The 21491-nt window shown below is 41.1% G+C and overlaps 1 protein-coding gene across 5 annotated transcripts in view; it reads left to right on the top strand.

The window, feature by feature from the left end:
• The window catches only part of KIF4A (kinesin family member 4A), a 116074-nt gene that overhangs the window by 37860 nt on the left and 56723 nt on the right, over positions 1-21491 (top strand). For all 5 annotated transcript variants that reach the window (XM_037060283.1, XM_037060282.1, XM_037060280.1 and 2 more), the window contains 4 exons: positions 3669-3730; positions 17568-17700; positions 19370-19428; positions 19543-19648. In XM_037060283.1, coding sequence (XP_036916178.1) covers positions 3669-3730; positions 17568-17700; positions 19370-19428; positions 19543-19648 — 360 coding nt within the window. The remainder of the gene's footprint in view (positions 1-3668; positions 3731-17567; positions 17701-19369; positions 19429-19542; positions 19649-21491) is intronic.

The raw sequence follows: 21491 nt of genomic DNA, 5'->3' as shown, positions 1-21491 counted from the left end.
GGGAGTAGCTGATAGGGGGCCATCTCTAAGTAGTTGAAATCCTGTGCACAAATAAAGATGGCTTTCCCATCCCTGGCTGGTGGAGCTCAGTGGATTGAGCACAGGCCCATGAAGCAAAGGGTTGCTGGTTCGATTCCCAGTCAGGGCACATGCCTGGGTTGCAGGCCAGGTTCCCAGTAGGGGACACATGAGAGGCAACCACACATTGATGTTTCTCTCCCACTCTTTCTTCTTCCCATTCCCTCTCTTTAAAATTAAATAAATAAAATATTGAAAAAAATAAAGATGGCTTTCCTTTAGACAACAGAGGGGATACCTGCCACAAGACTAGCAGAAAAGAGGTTAGGATAGGAATGATGCAGTGACACTCATTTAGAGAGAGAAAAAGGGAAATTGGGGGCTTTTCCTCCTGATGACCTTTATCTTCTTGGGTAGGTAGGAGGCAAGGTCATCTAAGAGCCAGTGAGCAGATAATAGGGGAGTGGGACTTAGGGGACCACACAAGACTTAAAATGGAAGAGGCAGTTAACTGCAAGCATGAATTTCTGCGGGTGTCACTGTGGTTGTGTGACAGCTCAATAGCCCTGGTAGAAGAGCTGGGAAGGCAGGTCATAGTCAGATTGGTTCAGGCTTGGGGGTTTGAGATTTGTTGCCTTCCAGTGCATAATAGTCTTTCTACTGAGAATCTAGTGTTTCCCAACCATCCAGTGCTCACTCTGCCTCTTGGCCTTTGTTTTCAGTGGTAATAGCTACCATTCCATTCATCTCTATTCTTCCCTCCTCTTGTCCTTTATCTCCTTCCCTCCTAGTGGTTACTATAGAAAATGCATGTAATTTACTTGATCACAGTATCACCTAAATTATAAAATATCACACCCAGTTCTGTCCCTCTGTTTTCTTTCATGTATATTCCTAGTGCCCCAGGTGCTCTTCTTCCTAGTCATTTATTTGTTTGTTCCTTCCAACAGTAAATATTTATTTTTTAAAGGATTTTATTTATTTATTTTTAGAGACAGGGAAGGGAAGGAGAAAGAGAGGGAGAGAAACATCAATGTGTGGTTGCCTCTCATGCACCTGCTACTGGGGACCTGGCCCACAACCCAGGCATGTGCCTTGACTGGGAATCGAACTGGCAACCCTTTGGTTTGCAGCCCGCACTCAATCCACTGAGCTACACCAGCCAGGGCCCAACAGTAAATATTTATTGAACACTATTTTGTGCCAAGCACAGTGCTGGGGTACATGGTTGAGCAAAGCAAGTGCAGTTGCTGCCTTCATAAAACTTATTGCCTATTGGGAGAGACAGACACTAAGTACATAATCATACCAACATGTACTGATAAACTGGGATAGTATGCTGTGGAAGTATGGAATAGGCTCCCCTGTTGTATATCTAACCTGAGAAGCCTTCCTGAGGTAGCAGCATTTCAGCGATCTGAGGGATGGAATAGAAGTCATCTGTGCAGAAAAGAAGGAAGATGATTCAGGGCAGAAGAAATAGCATGTGTAGCAAAGTATAGTGGCTAAAGGCATTGACACTGCAGCCAGACTGCTTGAGTTCAAATCCCGGCTCTGTCACTCACTAACTATGTACCTTGGGCAAGTTCTCTGTCCCTCGGTTCCCTATCTGTAAAAAGGAAATAATAGCACCTACGCTGTAGGATTTTTGTGGAGGTTAAGTGATTTAATCCAGGGAAAGCACTTAGAGCAGTACCAGGCACATAACAAGTGTACCAAAGTCCTGAATCAGGAAGAAGTATAGTGCCTTTGAAGAACTCACAGCACGCCAGTGTGGCTACAGTGGAGATAGGAAGGAAAGAGTATGCCAGTGTTAGACTAGTGAAAAAGCAGAGGCCTGATTCAAGCCTCATGGACTGTGCTAAAAATGATTGAAAATTTACCTTTTTAAAAGATGATCTGGCCACTGTGGGAAAAGGGATTGTAGTGGAGGAAGACTAGATTCATGGAGACCACCTGAGAAGTTACTGCATTGAGCCAAGTGAGAGATTACAGTGGCTTAGACTTAGGACACCAGTGGTGATAAAAAGCAGTGACCAGTGCATTAGTTGAGGGGATGAGGGTGTGGCACCCAGATTTCTGGCATATGAAACTGTATCCCCTAGCCTGGGGTTCACTGGAGAAGGGCTAGGTTTGGGGACAGCAGGCAAGTGGAATATTAAATAGGTAGTTGAACGTATGGGTCTAAATTCAGAAAGATCTATGTTTGAGATAAATTTTGGCAGTCCCTAGTTTATAGATGGTAACTGAAGCCATAGGCAGAGTTGAGACTTTAAGGTGAGAGTATAAAGTGAGGAGACTGATACTGAACTTTGAAGAGCTTTATCATCTTAAGGACAATTGGAGTGAAGATGAACCAAGAAAAGACTTAGAAGATCAGCTAGAAGACTAGAAGGAAAAGCGGGAAAGTAGAGTATCTGGTGACTACCAAATAGTCAAATGAAGGGAAGACTGAAAACTGCCCATGGGATTCAGTGACATACAGATTATTGGATACCTGGCAAGAGTTAGTTCGGTGGAATACTGTGGGCAGAACTCAGTATGGAGGTTGAGGAGCAAGTGAGAGAGGTGAGCAAAGTGTCCAGGGGTGTCCAACCTGTGGCCTGTGGGCTGCATGCGTCTCAGGGTGACTGTGAATGCGGCCCAACACAAAATCATAAATTTACTTGGAACATGATAAGGTTTTTCTGTGATTACATGTCACAATGTATTTAATTTGTAGCCCAAGACAACTCCTCTTACAGTGTGACCCAGAGATGCCAAAAGGTCTACACCCCTGATAGATGATTCCCTCAGACTTTGTGAAGGGGAGAAATAGGGAAAAGTAGTAGGAAGTGGGGTTGGGAAGCATGCTTTTGTTTTAAGATAGAAGATTTGAACATGTTTTCATCTTAATAGGAAGGATATCCTGTAAGTCAAAGACAAAGATAAAGGGAGGGATAACGAATAGAGTAAGATTAATCAGGGTCAAGAAGAGTTGGGATCAAAAGCACAAGTGAGCAGACTGGTTATGGGAGGCAGAACAGTTCCTCTTCCTCCTAGGAGGGAATGGGAGAGGGGGACTGCACATGTGCTCTGGGTTAAGATCCCTCTCCTTTTGGGATTTCATTCATTTGCTTCTCAGAACCCTAAAGTCCTTAACTATACTTGATATCTTAGCATTTTCTGTCTTACATTATTTCCCACTACTGTTTCAGGCCTCTGGCTTGTCTTCCTCAACTAGATTGTAAACTTGAGAATAAACCACAAGAGTTTATTGTCATATTCCCCACCCCTCGCCACATTGCCTAGCCCAGGGCTATTTGATTCCCCCCCTTTTTTATTATTGTTCAAGCACAATTGTCTCCATTTTCCCCCCACCACTCCACCCCACCCCAGCCATCCCCACCTCCAACCCTCCATCCTACCCCCTTTGGCTTTGTCCATATGATACATACTAAATAGAAACTCATTAAGGTCTTAGGTGGAAAGGAAAGCTTTTCTTCTAAGTATCCTTGAGTCATCAAGCCTGATGTCTTCTGTAATACCTAAGGTGTGCCCCAGATTTCCTATCTATTGAATAAAATTACCCTATTGCTACTTGTGGTAATTTCACTGTTAAAGGGATAAGTAGCTTTTCATTGGTGACTGTTTGTCTTTGCATTTCCCAGGTACAACAGCTACAGGTCTTGTTGCTACAAGCCCATGGAGGTACCCTGCCTGGATCTATAAAGTAAGAATCATAGATTGATTTTAAATATATATTCTAGTAGAGGCTATTTGTCCTGATGGGCATTTCCACTGATACAGTAAAGTTTCTGGTAGCCCTTGGTGTCAAGGTAAGGATTTCAACAAACTTGCTGACTATTTTGGACTTAGCTAGTTCACTTCGAAGCAGCTTGATGCAATAGGAAAAACATGGGTTCTGGCTTCAGTCATGTATTCATTTAATTGGAATTCCACTATGAGGAACAGAAGAGGCTCTCCCGTTTATTCATTTGATTTTTAAATTTATGTCCATATAGACTCATGGGTATTTACTTTATTCGAGGGTGACATCAAATTGTTTTGGCTTTGTCCACTGGGAGCTCCTTTAGGGTGGCTGTTATGTTCTTTAACATGCCCTCAACGTTTTGAGCATTTCCACAAAATTTTCCATGTCCATCTTAGATTTTCACCACCCCCCTTCTGGAATCCACCAGGTCTCTAAAGAGACCTGGTGTTTTTTCATTTGGGAAATGGTATTTATTTTTTTTAAGATTTTATTTATCTTTAGAGAGGAAAGAAGGGAGAGGAGAGAAATAGCAATGCATGGTTGCCTCTCGTGAGTCCCCTGCCGGGAACTGGCCTGCAACCCAGGCATGTGCCCTGACTGGGAATCAAACCACGATTGGGTAGTTCACAGGCCCACGCTCAATCCACTGAGCTACACCAGCCAGGGTGGGAAATGATATCTAGAAACCACATCTAGGCACTTAGGTGTGCTCTTTGGTACTGGAATGTCGCTAGTTCTAGGCTCCCTCAGTAGATAGTGCTAGGAAATACCTGTATGTATAGTAACCCACACAAAATACTCATATCTATATTTTTACATCTACCTGTTTATATACAGGGTGGGGCAAAAATAGGTTTACAGTTGTGAGTATGCACAACACAGTTTATTCTTTTATTATTTATTATCGCATTATCTTCCATAGAAACAACTGTCAACCTTCTTTTGCCACACCTCATATATTGAAAACTGATTTTATACTGATACCTCTGGCTCCAGTCCAACACTACAGGATTCATTTTAGCCTTCCTCTCCTTAATTATAAACTTCTTTTGCCAATCGAGAGAAACCAGCTGTCATTATCTGCAATCTGTTTACTTACTTGTTCAGGTCCTATATACACATAGTCATTTCAGAATTAATTAGCCCATACACCTGTGAGAAACACAGGTATGAATGAGACTACAGCATTTCTGTGCAATTCTTTTTGTCTTCAGGCTTAGAGTGGCTGGGTAAAGTCCTGTTTCCCACAGTCACTGCTCATGCTCCATTTTGGGTGCTCTCTACATCTCGGTTGGTTTAAATTATTTATATTTTCAATATGTGAAGGCTACATGAAACATTATGATGACCTAAGTAAGTTATGAAAAAAGATTACTCAGAGTAGAGAAATGCAAATCAGAACCACAATAAGGCCATAGCATGTAAATTAGGTTGAGTACTATTTTTTTAAAGATTTTATTTATTTATCTTTAGAGGGGGAGGGAAGGAGAGAGGGAGAGAAATATCAATATACGGTTGCTTCTCATGCGTCCCCTGCTGGGACCTGGCCTGCAACCCAGGCATATGCCTTGACTGGGAATGGAACAGTGATCGTCTGGTTCCCAGGCCCGAGCTCAATCCACTGAGCTACACCAGCCAGGACATGAGTACTATTTTTAAAAAACCAGGAAATAACAAATGTTGTCAAGGATGGGAGGAGGATGTGGAGAAATAAGAACCTTTGTACACTATTGGAGGGATTGTAAACTGGTGTAACTGCTGTGGAAGACTGTGGAGCTTCCTCAAAACATTAAAAATGGAAGGCCGTGTGATCCAGCAGTCCCACTTCCAGGTCTGTATCTAAAAGAATGGAAAGCAGGGTCTCAGAGATATCTGCACTCCTGTGTTCACAGAAGCATTATTCACAGTGGCCAAGAAGAGCAAGCAATATAATGTCCATCGACAGGTGAATAGATAAACAGGATGTGTTATACACATACCATGAAATATTTATCTTTATAAAGAAAGGAAATTCGAACATATGCTATCACATGTATGGAGCTAGATAATATTATGCTCATTGAAACACAATAGTCAAAAAAGACATTGTATGATTTCCCCTGATATGAGGTACTCTTGAGTAATCAAATGAAAGGAGAATGATGTTTGCCAGGGGCTGGGGAGAGGGGGAATGGACAGTTTGTGATAAGTGGGTACAGACTGAATTTTGCAGATAAAAATGTTTCAGGAATAGATGGTGGTAATGGTTGCTGAACATTGTGAATATTTTCCCCCCTCAAATCTGCTTTACTTTTTAAAATTAAATTTATTGGGGCCCTGGCTGGTGTAGCTCAGAGGATTGAGCTCGGGCCTGGGAACCAGACAATCGCTGTTCCATTCCTAGTCAGGGCACATGCCTGGGTTGCGGGCTGGTTCCTAGCGGGGGGCCCATGAGAGGCAACCGTGCATTGATGTTTCTCTCCCTCTCTCCTTCCCTGCCCCTCTGAAGATAAATAAATAAAATCTTCAAAAAATTTTTTACATTAAATTTATTGGGGTGACATTGGTCTATAAGATTATATAAGTTTCAAGCCTATATTTTGAATCATATGGTTAAAGTGGTCAATTTTATGTTTTGTATAGTTTACCACAATTTTTAAAATATGTTTTCTTAATTATGCCATTACAGTTGTCCCATTTCCCCTCTTCATTCACCTCCACCCTGCATACCCCCTCCCACCCACATTCCCCCCCTTTAGTTTCTGTCGATGTGTCATAGGTTCTTTAGCTTCTACATTTCCCACACTACTCTTGCCCTCTCCCTGTCTATTTTATCCCCACCGTCTATGCTACTTATTCTCTGTACCTTCTCCCCACTTCTCCGCCTCCCACTCCCCTGTTGCTAACCCTCCATGTGATCTCCATTTCTGTGGCTCTGCTCCTGTTTTAGGTGTCCACTTAGTTTGCTTTTGTTTTAGGTGTGGTTGTTAATAACTGTGAGTTTGCTGTCCTTTCACTGTTCATATTTTTTATCTTCTTTTTCTTAGATAAGTCTCTTTAACATTCATATAATAAGGACTTGGTGATGATGAACTCCTTGAACTTCACCTTCTCTGAGAAGCACTTTATCTGCCCTTCCATTCTAAATGAAAGCTTTGCTGGATAGAGCAATCTTGAATGTAGGTCCTTGCCTTTCATGACTTGGAATACTTCTTTCCAAGAAGTATTTGGCAAAATACTTCTTGCCTCTAAAGTCTCTTTTGAGAAATCCGCTGACAGTTCTAATGGGAACTCCTTTGTAGGTGACTGTCCCCTTATCTCTTGCTGCTTCTAGAATTCTCTCCTTCCTTTTCATCTTGGCTAATGTAATTATGATGTGCCGTGGTGTGTTCCTTCTTGGGTCCAACTTCTTTGGCACTCTCTGAGCTTCCTGGATTTCCTGGAAGTCTATTTCCTTTGCCAGACTGGGGAAATTCTCCTTTATTATTTGTTCAAATAAGTTTTCCACTTGTGGCTGTTTCTTTTCCCCTTCTGGTACCCCTATAATTCGGATGTTGGAACGTTTAAAGATGTCCTGGAGGTTCCTAAGCCTCTCCTCATTTTTTTGAATTTTTGTCTCTTCATTCTTTTCTGTTTGGTCATTTCTTTCTTCCTTCTGGTCCACTCCCTTGATTTGAGTCCCAGTTTCCTTCCCATCACTATTGGTTCCCTGTACATTTCCCTTCATTTCACTTAGTGTAGCCTTCATTTTTTCGTCTAATTTGTGACCAAAATCAACCAGTATTGTGAGCATCCTGATCACCAGTGTTTTGAACTGTGCCTCTGATAGGTTGGCTATCTCTTGGTCACTCAAAAGTACTGGCTCTGGGGCTTTGATCTATTCTTCCATTTGAGCCATGATTTTTTGGTCTGTTCCCACCTGTTGTGTATGAGGGGCAGAGCCTTAGGTGTTCACCAGGGTGGGGCAACCCAGTTGCTGGGTTTTGACACTATGTGGGGCGGAGTCAGAGAGGGAACAATGGTGCTTGCTCTGCTCTCTCTCAGATTTTAGTCTCCTCTGCCACTTCCCACAAGTAAATTGGGCCCTGCTGGTGCTGACTCAGGGGTGGATGGGCTTGTGTATGTTCTAGGACCCTGTGGGTCTCTCCAACGAACTCTCCTGTGAGGGTGAGAGTCTCTCCCAGCACCTTTTCAATCGGTGCTTTTAGACTTTCTTTCTTGGCACTGGAGCCCTGGGTTGCGTGGTCTGTCTTGCTGCCTGTTTTTGCCTAATTTATCGATGTGCAAATGTGTGAGCATGGTCAGCCAGCCGCCTTGCATGCTCTGCTCATTTCCTCCTCACGTCCAGGGTCTGCTAGCCCTGGCTGCCTGCACTCCCGGGTCTGGCAGCCACCACCTTTTCCTGCCCCAATCCCTCTCCGCAGGCTGCCAACTCTGCCCCCTCTTACTGGTCTGGTTGAATGGTTGTCAGACTTCTGTACAGTTCAATTTTCTGTCTCTTCTGGTCATTTTTTGTTTCTAAATCTTTGTTGTCCTTAATTTTGGTTGTGCATGGAGGCACAGTATTTTCACCTACACCTCCATCTTGGCCGGAAGTTACCACAATTTTTTTAAAGGCCAAGAGATCTAAAAAAAAATTGGAAAAATGGGACATATGGACAGACAGTTCATTGGAAAGAGAGATCAAAGTGGCTCTGAAATGTGAAAAAATGCTCAAACCAACTCATAATTAAAGAACTACAAATTAAAACAACACTGAGCCCTAGCTGGTGTAGCTCAGTGGATTGAGTGCCAGCCTGTGAACCAAAGGGTCGTCAGTTCACTTCCCAGTCAGGGCACATGCCTGGGTTGCAGACCAGGCCCCCAGTAGGGGGCGCAAAAGAGGCAAGCACACATGAATGTTTCCCTCTCTCTTGCCTTCCCTTCCTCTCTCTCTAAAAATAAATTAATTAATTTAAAAAAACACTGAGTATTTCTCACCTATCCAATTGGTTAAAAAAATGATAAAAATATGACAACACATTCCATTGGCAAGACTGTGGGGGAAACAAGTACTCTTTTTTTAAGATTTTATTTATTTACTTTTAGAGGGGAAGGGAAGGAGAGAGGGAGAGAAATATCAATGTATGGTTACCTCTCATGTGTCCCCTGCTGGGAACCGGCCCGCAACCCAGGCATGTGCCCTGACTGGGAATCGAACCGCAATACTCTGGTTCACAGTCCCGCGCTCAATCCACTGAGCCACACCAGCCAGGGTGGAAGAAGTACTCTTATATACTGCTTTTGGGAATGCAAATAGGTGCGACCCTTCTGGAGGGGAACATGGCAATATCTGACAAAACCAGATATGCACTTACCTTCTGTCCCAGCAATTTTTTTTTCTAGAGATGTACCCTGAAGATAAATCACTACCAACACAAAAATACATAGACACAAGGTTACTCACTGCAGCATGTTTATAATTGCAAAATATTGCAAATAACCTAAATGCCCATAGATGGGAGAAAGGTTGAATCCATGACATGTGTACACAAGAGGCCATGCAGCTGAAAAAAAAAGAATGAGGAAGCTTTCTGTGACCTGATAAGACATGATTCCCAGGAAATACTGAGAAAAGCAAAGCCACAAAGAATATCTATAGCATAGTACCATTTGTTTGAGAGAGAAGGGGATATGAATACACAGATATCTGCTTATTTGTACAAAAAAATGTAGGAAGGCTAAACCAGAAACGAAAGAAATTGGTTAATGCAGGAGGAGGGAGAATAGTGGTGGAAAGGGGGTGGAAATAAGTGCAATGGGAACAGGGTAGCAGGGACAAGGAGGAAATGACACTTCTCTGTATATATATATATATATATATATATATATATATATATATATATATATATTTCCTTTTAAAAAATATTGTAAAAACTGACCTGAAATTTACCATCTTAACCATTTTTAAGTATACAGTTCAGTAGTGTTAAGTATGCTCACGTTGTGCAGTGAATCTTAAGAACTTTTGTTTCTTGCAAAGCTGAAGCCCCATACCTATTAAACATTAACTCTCTACCCCTACCCCATCTATTCCTTTACACTTTTCTGACATTGCTTTTATTTTAATTTATTGAGTTGAGAGAGGACGGGAGTGGTGAGGGGGAGAGAGAGAGAAACATTGACCTGTTGTTCTACTTAATTTATGCATTTATTGGTTGATTCTTGTATGTGTCCTGACCAGGGATTGAACCCACAACCTTGGCATATCAGGACGATGCTCTAATCGACTGAGCTACCCAGCCAAGGTTGCTTTTATTTATGGAATGCTCTTTACCTTCACCTATATGCATGTAGACCTTGCCTATATTTTCTTCTAGTTCTCTTGTGGGTTTTTCCTTTTTAAAAAAATTGTGATAGAGAACATACAACATAAAATTTACTATCTTAACCATTCTTAAGTGCACAGTTGGGTAGCATTATGTATATTTACCTTGTTGTGAAACAGATCTCCAGCACTCTTTCATTTTCTACAACTGAAATTATATACCCATTAAACAGCAACGCTCCTTGTGCCCCTCTCCTCAGCCTTTGGTAACCACCACGCTACTTCCTGTTTCTATGGACTTAAGTACTTTAGATACCTCATATAAGTGGAATGCTACAGTATTTGGGGTTTTTTTGTGACTGACTTATTTCATTGAATACACAGAGTTGGGCAAAAGTAGGTTTAGAGTTATTTGTATGGAAAATAATGCAATAATTAATAAATAGTAATCCAAGAATAAACTCTATGTTTAACATACTCACAACTGTAATCCTTCCTTTGCCCCACACTGTATGTACCATTTGTTGTGTGTCCATTCACTCATGAATGGACACGGGTTGCTTTTCCACCCTTTGGTGATTGTGAATAATGCTGTTGTGAACATAGGTGTGCAGGTATCTGTTTAAGGTCTTGCTTTTGATTCCTTTGGATGTGCACCCCAAAGCGGAATAACTACATCATAGTAGTAATTCTTTTTAATTTTTTAAAAAATTAAACCACCAAGCCCTGGCTGGTGTAGCTCAGTGGATTGAGTGTGGGCCTGCGAACCACATGATCAAGGTTAGATTCCCAGTCAGGGCACATGCCTGGGTTTGTGGGCCAGTTCCCAGCAGGGGACTCACGAGAGGCAACCATACATTGATATTTCTCTCCTTCTCTCCTTCCCTTCCCCTCTAAAAATAAGTAAATAAAAAATTTTTAAAAATTAAACCATCATACTGTTTTCCATATTGGCTGCACCATTTTACATCCCTACCAGCAGTGCACAAGCATTCCTATTTCTCTACATCCTTGCTAACCCTTATTTTTTTTAAAGATTTTATTTATTTATCTTTAGAGAGGAAGAGAAGGAGAGAAATATCAGTGTATGGTTGCCTCTCGTGAGTCCCCTGCTGGGAAATGGCCTGCAACCCAGGCATGTGCCCTGACTGGGAATCGAACCACGATCGTGTAGTTCACAGGTCCATGCTCAATCCACTGAGCTACACCAGCCAGGGCCTTATTTTTTTAATTGAATTTATTGGGGTGACACTGGCTAACAAAAGTCATACAGGTTTCAGGTGCACAATTCAACAACACATCATCTGTACACTGTACTGTGTGTTCACTGCCCCAAGTCAAATCTCCATCCATAACCATTTAACCCCCCATACCCTCCTCTACCTCCCCCCACCTTCCCCAGCAGTCCCCACACTGTTGTCAGTGTCGATGAGTTTTTCTGTTTTTCTTTTTTGCTCAATTCCTCCCCTTAACACAACCCAAACCCCAACCCCTCCCCTCCACAGCTGTCAGCCTGCTCTCCATCTGTGAGTCAATCTCTATGTTGCTTGTTAGTTTAGTTTGTTCATTAGATTCCTTTCACAAGTGAGTGAGACCATATGGTATACTGTGGTACATTTACACAATGGAATACTATTCAGCTGTGAAAGAAGGAAATTCTCACCTTTTGCAATAGCATGAATGGACCTGGAGAGAATGACGCTAAGTGAAATAAGCCAGTAAGAGAAAACTAAGCCTTGTTTTCTAGTTTCTTTTAAGTCATAGCTACCCTAACATTGGACCTTAATTTTAATAGTTCTTTATATATTAGTGATATTGGTCCTTTGTCTGTAGTGTATTACAAATATTTCCTTCAAGTGTGTCCTCTTTTATTTTGTTTATAGCATTTGTCATGCAAGAATTTTTAATTTTTGTGTATTAAAAAGTATATCAATCATTTTTTATTGACTCTGGATTTTTCTAGCTACTTTGTTGAGATAATTTACAGAACTTAAAATTCACTCATTTGAAGTGTATAATTCCCTGATTTTTAATAAATGCACAATGTTGTACAACTATCACCACAATCCAATTTTAGAACATTTCTATTGCCCCCAAATGACCCTGTGCACTGTACTGTGTGTTCACCACCCCAAGTCAAGACTCCATCCATCACCATTTATTCCCCCATACCCTCCTCCACATCCCTCCATCTCCTCTTCTCCATTTGCAGTCAACTCTGTTCCTGCTCCCAGCCCCAGTCAGCCACTAATCTGCTTTCAGTCTCTATAGATTTGCCTATTGTGGGCATATATACATGGACTCATAGTATGTGGACTTTTTGTCTGGCTTCTCTCACCTGTAGTGTTTTCAAGGGTCATGCATGTGTAGACTGTGTGAGCACTTCTCCTTGTTGAATAGTACACCATTGTCTGTTAGCACCATATGGTGCCTATCCAGTCACCAGTGGATAGACTTTTTGGTTGCTTCACCTTTCTGGCTATTATGAATAATGCTGCTATGAATATTCATTGGCAAGTTTTTGTGTGGGTATATGTTTTTTATTGGGTAGGTACCTAGAAGTGAAATTGCTGTATCATACATTTAACTTTTAAGAAACTGCCAAACTGTTTTCCAAAGTGACTACTGTTTGCACTTTCCTCATACTTCTGGTTTTTTATTCCTTGCTAGAAAGGCTTTCCTGCAAGGTTAAAGAGGATTTTGCCAATGTTTTCTTCTAGTCCTTTTGTTGGTTTTATTTTTTACTTTTCATTTTTCATTTGGAGTTCTTGTATATGGTTTGAGCCCATTTTCTTTTTTTTTCAATGTATTTTATTGATTATACCATTACAGTTGTTCTATTCCCCCCCTTCAATCCCCTCCACCCATACCCTCCCTCCCCCACCATTCTCCCTCCCTTAGTTTATAACCACGTGTCTCAATTTCTTTAGGTTCTATATTTCCCCCACTATTCTCGCCCTCCCCCTATCTATTTTCTACCTACCATCTATGCTATTTTCTGTGCCTTCTTCCCCCTTCTCCCCCTCCCACCCCCCTGTTTCTAACCCTCCATGTGTTCTTCATTTCTATGGTTCCACTCCTGATCTAGCTGTCCTCTTGGTTTGCTTTTGTTTTAGGTGTGGTTGTTAATAGCTGTGTGTTTGCTGTCCTTTCACTGTTCATATTTTTCATCTTCTTTTTCTTATATAAGTCCCTTTAGCATTTCATATAATAAGGGCTTGGTGATGATGAACTCCTTGAACTTGACCTTATCTGAGAAGCACTTTATCTGTCCTTCCATTCTAAATGAAAGTTTTGCTGGATAAAGCAATCTTGGCTGTAGGTCTTTGGATTTCATGACTTGGAATACTTCTTTCCAGCCCCTTCTTGCCTGTAAGGTCTCTTTTGAGAAATCCGCTGACAGTCTGATGGGTACTCCTTTGTAGGTGACTGTCCCCTTATCCCTTGATGCTTCTAGGATTCTCTCCTTCATTTTGGTCTTGGCTAATGTAATTATGATGTGCCTTGGTGTGTTCCTTCTTGGGTCCAACTTCTTTGGCACTCTCTGAGCTTCCTGGATTTCCTGGAAGTCTATTTCCTTTGCCAGACTGGGGAAGTTCTCCTTTATTATTTGTTCAAATACGTTTTCCACTCGTGGCTGTTTCTTTCCCCCTTCTGGTACCCCTATAATTCGGATGTTGGAACGTTTAAAGATGTCCTGGAGGTTCCTAAGCCTCTCCTCATTTTTTTGAATTCTCATTTCTTCATTCCTTTCTGGTGGGATGTTTTGTTCTTCCTTCTGGTCCATTCCATTGATTTGAGTCCCCGTTTCCTTTCCATCACTATTGGTTTCCTGTGCATCTCCCTTCATTTCAATTAGTTTAGCCTTCATATGTTCCTCTAATTTGTGACTTTGTTCCTCTAATTTGTGACTATAATCTACCAGTTCTGTGAGCATCCTGATAAATAGTGTCCTGAATTGTGCTTCTGAGAGGCTGGCAATTTCTCGGTCGCTTAGAGTTATTGGCTCTGGGACTTTGAGTTCTTCTTGCGCCATCTTTCGGGTTGTTCGTGCCTGTTCCATAGCAGGATCAGAGCCCTAAAGTGTTCACTAGAACAGGGCAACTAAGTCGCTGGGTTGTGACGCTGTATGTGGGGGCGGGGTCAAAGAGGGACTCTTGCGTCCTGGCTGCTGCCGTCACCAGGCCCACACGTTTTGTCCCACTGCACACGAGTGTGCCACCGCCGTCAGCCCTCGCTCCCTGGGGCCTGCGTGGTCCGTCTCACTGCGCGCGAATATGCGCCCGCGGTCTGCCCCACACCCCAACTGGTTCCCGGCTGCCTGCGTGCCTGGGTCGGGGGCCCTGTCCTGCCCAACCCTGCTCGCTGCTGGCTCCGCCCCTCTTACCGTCCCCGTTGAACGGTTAGATATAGTCGGACTTCCGTATAATTCAATTTTCTGTCCTTTGGTTGTGTCTTTGTTTCTCCAAACCTTTGTTGTATTCAAACTTGGTTGTGGGAGAAGGCACAGTGTTTCCACCTATGCCTCCATCTTGGCGGAAGTCCCCATTTTCTTTTAATATTCTTATTCATAGTACTCAATCATTTTTTCTGATTACAGAAGTGCTACATTTAGAAAAGTATAAAAAAATAAATCTTAGAATTGCCATAATGTCGTCACCCATAGATAACCACCTTTGTCTTTGTAATTCTCCTCTTTTTGGTAATTTAATCTTGGTATCCTTGGTAATTTTTTAAAATGTTGGCTAAAGAAACTGAGGAAAGCTGGGGTCTCTTAAAGACCTATTCCACTATTCCTGGTTTAGAAGTAATTGGGCCATCTTCCTTTCCTTTCAGTTTCCCACAGACTTATTTCATGTAACACAAGACTAATGAAAACCCTTCCAAACTTTCCACTACCTAGAATATACAATAGGGTATTTTTTCAGCTACAAAAGTAATAGATTCTAAGAAACAAACACTTGATGAACCAAACACTTGAACTCAGTTGTTCAACGTTTCACAGAGAATAGAGGTGCTACTTCTTTTTTCTAAAGTGTATACCTAGTCCTGGCTGGTGTGGCTCAGTGGACTGAGCATGGGCCTGAGAACTAAAAGGTCACTGGTTCAATTCCCAGTTAGGGCATTTGCCTGGGTTGTGGGCCAGGTCCCCAGTTGGGGGCATATGAGAGGCAACCAATCGATGTTTCTCTCACACTCTTCCTCCCTCCCTTCTTCGGTCTCTAAAAATAAATAAATAAAACCTTAAAGAATGTATAACTATATTTTCAGAAACATTTCACGAGGCTTTTAACAAAATGTACGGTTTATATCCATGAGATTTATTTTTGGCTTTTTGTCCTCAGATTATATTGTTTTCTTTTTGAATGTGTATCATTAAAGCTTTTGTATTGATTTTCTGCAAGTGTTTGTCCATTTACACATGCTTAGCTCCGTGAATTCCTAGCATTGGCAATTAAATAGCATGTGAAGGAGAAAACACTGGTTTTCCATTATCCTTTTCGCTGTTTAGAGTGACCTTGGAAGTTTTAAGGGAAAAAATATGGAGTTAAAGTCTTGTTACTTTGGAGGGGGTAAGGGGATGATGGGCAAAAAGGGTGGAGGGGATTAGGAAGGTTCAAACTTCCACTTATAAATAAGTCACAGGGTTATAACGTACAGCATAGTGAACACAGCCAATAATATCATAATAACTTTGTATGGTGACAGATGGTCACTACCTCAACTTAATGTCATGATTACTTCATGAGCTACATAAATATCAGATCAAATGTACATACCTGAAATTAATATAATATTTTATGTCAACTATACTTTAATAAAAAAAATCTCATGATTTTGGAGTTTGTCAACTTTGAAGAACATTGGAAGTTTTCACTTTAATAACAGTAAGGAAACAATGAAATATCAGAGCAATCTGAAATAGCGCCAAATTTACTGATAGTTTATTTTCATAACCCCTGTTTTAATTTAACATTTCCTCATAAGAGTCTTAGTAAATTCTCAGCAGTGTGATAGGAGACCTTACAGTGTGCCCTTGCTATTAACTTTGTGATAAAGATCTTCCAAAAGAATTCATGGAGGGTTTAACCTGGGTGAGAGGACATTTATTCCTGAAATCCATTTCTAGCCTTCACTGAGATTGAGGACAGCTGTACCCTGTCCTATTTTTCTCTTTATTATAGCCTTGACAACTATTAATTTCCCTTCAGTCTTCTTAAGATCCAGTCTTCATAGTTCTTCTGATCTTTTCTCACTAGTCCTATTCTTCAGTCTTTTGAACAGCTAATCCCAGTGCATTACAAAAACAAAAACCGAAACTGTACTTCTTTTTCATCTGCTTCATTAGTGTGGGACTGATATCAAGTAATCTGCATAAATTCCAAAGGTTCTTATTTATATGTACCCTTCAAACTATTTCTGTCCCTCCCTTTCACTCCTATTTGAAATGGAAATTACTGTCGCCTCCAACCACTCTAAGCAATTTAAAATTGATAGACAAATGAACAGAAGGCTGCGGGTCATCAGTTTCAGGCAAGACAAGCACTTAGAAGGGAGCACTTATTTATGGGGAATTGTGAAATGTGCTCTTAGTGGCCACTGGTCATCATTTCAACTTTCTGACTCCTTAAATGCTATTCCCCTAAACTGGACGCTAAATAGGTCGGTCATTGACTTACTATGTATATGAGGTTAAAGTTAGACCCTACCTGCTGTACCTTTCCCTTCCCTATTTCCCTAATCTTTAATGAGAGGCTGAGAGTGGGAAGTAGAGCACAGATGTCTTAGCGACACTGAGCTTTTGCTTCTTATCTATGTGGCACAGATAGGAAGATCCTAAACCACGAGCCGAGGGTAGAGAGTAGTCATCCCTGTTGCAACCATATCTAGCTCCGAATCATTACCATCCTCCAACTCATGGTTTCACTTACACGTGGAGTCTAATGAGCCAATAAACTAACAGATAAAATGGATACAGACTCATAGATAGAGAAAATAGGTTGGTTGATGTCAGAGGGGAGGGGATTTGGCAGACTGGAAAAAGGTGAAGGAACTTAGGAAAAAAAACCTCATACACACAGACAACATTATGGAGATGACCAGAAGGAAAGGGAGTGAAGGGAGGCAGAAGAGGATAAAGGGGGATGAATGGTGGTGGAAGGAGACTAGACTTGGGGGTGGTTAACACAATACAATATACAGATGATGTGTTAGAGAAGCATACCTCTGAAACCTATGTAAGTTTATGAATCAGTGTCACCCTGATAAATTCAGTAAAAATAAATAAAACTAAAAATAATAAAAAGGTATTTCAGGCATATATATCTTATTCATACAATATACTACCTGACTGGGAGAATAGATTGGAATAGACACACCTTTTCCAGACTTTTGAGGGTGATTTTAAGCCACTCCCCCCACAAGACCTATGGGATATATTTCTATCCACCTTTGATATAGGTGTTATCAATCATGTACTTTTCTAATATGTTACTTTCTTCATTTTAGTGTGGAACCATCAGAGAATCTGCAATCTTTGATGGAGAAGAATCAGTCCCTGGTAGAGGAGAATGAAAAATTAAGTCGTGGTCTGAGCGAGGCAGCTGGTCAGACAGCCCAGATGTTGGAGAGGATCATTTTGGTGAGGCCCCAAGGCTAAACTCCTAGCAATCTGGACATTTACTAGCTTTTGTTTCTGAGGTATTTCACATGCTTCTCATGAGAGAGACAAGTTATGTGGAAAGAAATGGATAGTATTACCACATTCTCCAGGGAGCCCCTCTGAGGTAAATACATAGACTTATGTTCAAGCATGTAGAAAAGTTAAAAGAATTGTACAGTGAACACCTGTACACCCACCACAAATTTTAAAATAGATTTGTTCTAAAGTACCAGGTCCTTCTGTCACCTTAAGTCCTGCCTAATCTTTACCATAATATGAAGTGTAACTGCTTCTCCAATAAGATGTTAGTTCTTCTCTATCTCCCTTCCACTAATATTGTCACATGTCATATCCCAGCCTAACTGTTATCATGACAAGATAGAAAAGCTGGGAAATTCATTCCCATTCCTTTTACATCTGGTTAATTTCCCAATAGTGGATCATTGGGTAACTAATGGCATGGGGTCGGTATCCAAGTACCTTTCTGATGGGAACCTCTTGGATCAGCGCAGGCTGACTCTGTCAATAACTGTTGTTTCTGCTAGTCTAAATACAACTCAGGCTGTCATAGCACAGCTATTGCTAGAAGCAAAAATGAGTGTCCACCAAAATGTAATTGAACATCTGTAATGTGTAAACTGTCATGCATCAGTGTGCTGTCTTGTCAAGGAAGGTTGAGCTGTTTAATGATTTCTTCAAAGGGGGCCAAATCCCCCCTCTATTTTATCAGCCATTATTAGCAGAAGGGTGAACGTGAGATCTAGGGGATTTTCATATTCAGGTTTTTGTCTCCATGCTGCATTGTATGCCTTTGGAGTAATTCTAGAAGATGTGTCTCACATGTATGTGAGCGTGGCAGATGTAACAGACAGTACTTGTTATTCTAGCCACATACCTGTCTGACCTTTATAAGGCTGTTACAGTGGCTGGCCACTGGGCTTATTGTTGATGTCCTATCAGAACTTCATAACAAGCATACATTTTTCTCCTGTATAAACTGTTCTCCCCAAAGCTGTTGCAGCATCTAGCATGTTACAGACGCCATGATGGAAACCAAACGGAAGCTATCAATCACCCTTCCCAAACACGGAGCTGTCTCTGCCATTTTTCTCTGCCATCAGTCTTGTGCTTCACCCTCTTTCTTACTTTCTTTTGCTAAAACTAGCCTACCATCTCAGTTAGTGGGACTTGAAAAAAACTGCTCATATGCAGTGTGAGGCCCTTTTATGTTTTAAATGCCCTTCTGCTGGGACTAGGCAACAGCATCGTGTAGGAGGCAGTTTAAAGGAAGTGGGTTTCTGCAAACAGCAGGGGGTAGCATGCCAGGAATACTGCTTTCTCCCCCAGTTGCAAAGTTCTCTTTGGAATTGAGGCTTCACACTCCACCCCATAGTTTGAGCTTCATGGCAAGCATAAGACCCAGCTGCTTGGATGCTATTTTTAGTAGTTCATGTTGACTGAAGGGCTAATTTCCATGACCGTTAAAAAACATTTCTCACTAAATAACCAAAGCCCACCAAGTCCTCTATTCCAGCAAAGGAGGCAGCCTCTCTACCTGGGTTTGAATTCACAGAAGTAGGAGAGAAGGCATAATTAAGGAGAGGCTGTCAGGCACCGCCACTGATCATCTCCTGGGTCTTTGTTGCAGACAGAACAAGCGAATGAAAAAATGAACGCCAAGCTAGAAGAGCTCAGGCAGCATGAAGCGTAAGTTTCCTACCAGATATTTGCTATTGACCTCTACCACCTTGAGATCTAATCATAGACGCTCTGCCTTTTGCAGTGTGATTGACTCTTGCATTCCTGTGCTTGAATTTTCAGCTGTAAAGTGGATCTTCAAAAGCTAGTGGAGACTTTGGAAGACCAGGAATTAAAAGAAAACGTAGAGATAATTCGCAACCTGCAGCAACTGATTACCCAAATGTCGGTAAGCCAAGTCGGGACGATGCAAATAGGCACAATACTTTCATTTGTTCCTTTCTCTTTTTTAAATAATTTTTATTTTTCAATTACAGTTGACATGTAATATGGTATTGGTTACAGGTGTACCACTCAGTGATTAGACATTCATAGAACTTATAAAATCCTCAGCCCAATAAATCTAGTACCCGTCTGACACCATACATAGTTATTATAGTATTATCAACTATATTCCCTATGTTCTACTTTACAGCCCCATGACTATTCTGTAACTACCGATTTGTACTTCTTAATCCCTTCACATTTTCACCCATCCTCCCAAACCCCCTTCCATCTGGCAACCATCAAAATGTTCTCTATCTATGAGTCTATTTATGTTTAGCTTCTTTGTTTATTTTGTTTTGTTTTTATATGTCACGTGTAAGTAAAATCATTTGGTTTTTGTCTTTCTCTGTCTGACTTATTTCACTCAGCATCATACCCACTAGGTCCATCCATGTTATGGCAGGTAGCAAGATTTCTCTTTTTTTATGGCTGAGTCATATTCCTTTGTATATAGGCATCACTTCTTCATCCATTCATCTATTGATGGACACTTAGCTTGCATCCATATCTTGGCTATTGTAAATAATGCTGCAGTGAACATAGGAGTGCATATATCTTTTTGATTTAGTGTTTTGGTGTCTTCGGAGAAATACACAGAAGTAGAATTGCTGGGTCCTTCCTTCATTGTGTCTTTGTTTTGAAGTCTATTTTGTCTGATGTAAGTATTGTTTCCCTAGTGTTTTTTTCACCTGCCATTTTCCTGAAATTGATTTTTCTGTTCTTTTACTTTCAGTCTCTGTGCATCTTTTGATCTGAAATGAGTCTCTTATAGACAGCATATGTAAGGGTCTTGTTTTTTATCCGTTCGGCCACCCTATGTACTTTTTTTAAAAATCCTCACTTGAGGATATATTTTTATTGATTTTAAAGAGAGAGGAAGACTGAGAAAGAGAGAGAGAGAGAGAAAACCATTGACACAAAAGAGAAACATTGATCAGTTGCCTCCTATACATGTCCCAGCTGGGTATCAGGGTATCATGATATCCAGGGTGTATATGCAAGGTAACCAACCTACAACCTAGGTATGTGCCCTGACTGGGGATTGAACTTGCAATCTTTTGGTGCATGAGACAGTGCTCCAACCAACTGAGCCACCCAGCCAGGGCTCACATAGGTTTTTAATTTCTTGCTGTCTCTCTTCTCTTTCCAGCACCCTAATGATGTGAATATATGTACAATTGAAGTTGTTCCAGAGGCTCCTTAAATTATCTTCATTATTTTTGGATTCTTTTTTTCTTTTTGCTGTTCTGATTGGGTGTTTTTTGCTTTCTTATCTTCCAAATCTCTGGTTTGATCCTCTGCTTCATCTACTGTATTGTTGATTCCCTGTAAATTATTCTTCATGTCAGTTAGTGTATTTTTCATTTCTGACTGTTTTTTTAATGTTTTCTATCTGTTTTATGTTCCCTATCTCTTTGTTGAAGTCTTCATTAAGTCCCTCTACTCTTCCCCTAAATTCATTGCCCAGCCTTATAACCAGTATTTTGAACTCTGTGTCTGGCAGGTTGCTTGTCTCCATTTTATTTAGTTCTTTTTCTGGAGTTTTGTTCTGTTCTTTCATTTGGGACATGTTTCTTCAGCACCCTTCTATGTTTGCTTCTATGTAATTAAGTAGAGCTCCTATATCTCCCAGTCTTGGTAGAGTGGCCATATGTAGTAGGTGTCCTACAGGGTCCAGTGGGCACAGCCTCCCCTCTCTCCCAAGCTGGGCACACGAGGTGCACTCTTCATCTTCATGTGGACTG

Source organism: Sturnira hondurensis, unplaced genomic scaffold (assembly GCF_014824575.4).
Source record: "Sturnira hondurensis isolate 20B ecotype Veracruz unplaced genomic scaffold, ASM1482457v3 Scaffold0011568, whole genome shotgun sequence".
In the NCBI taxonomy this organism is placed as follows: Eukaryota; Metazoa; Chordata; class Mammalia; order Chiroptera; family Phyllostomidae; genus Sturnira; species Sturnira hondurensis.
The sequence above is the reverse complement of the archived record's forward strand: the minus strand, read 5'-3'. Positions and strand labels throughout refer to the sequence as shown.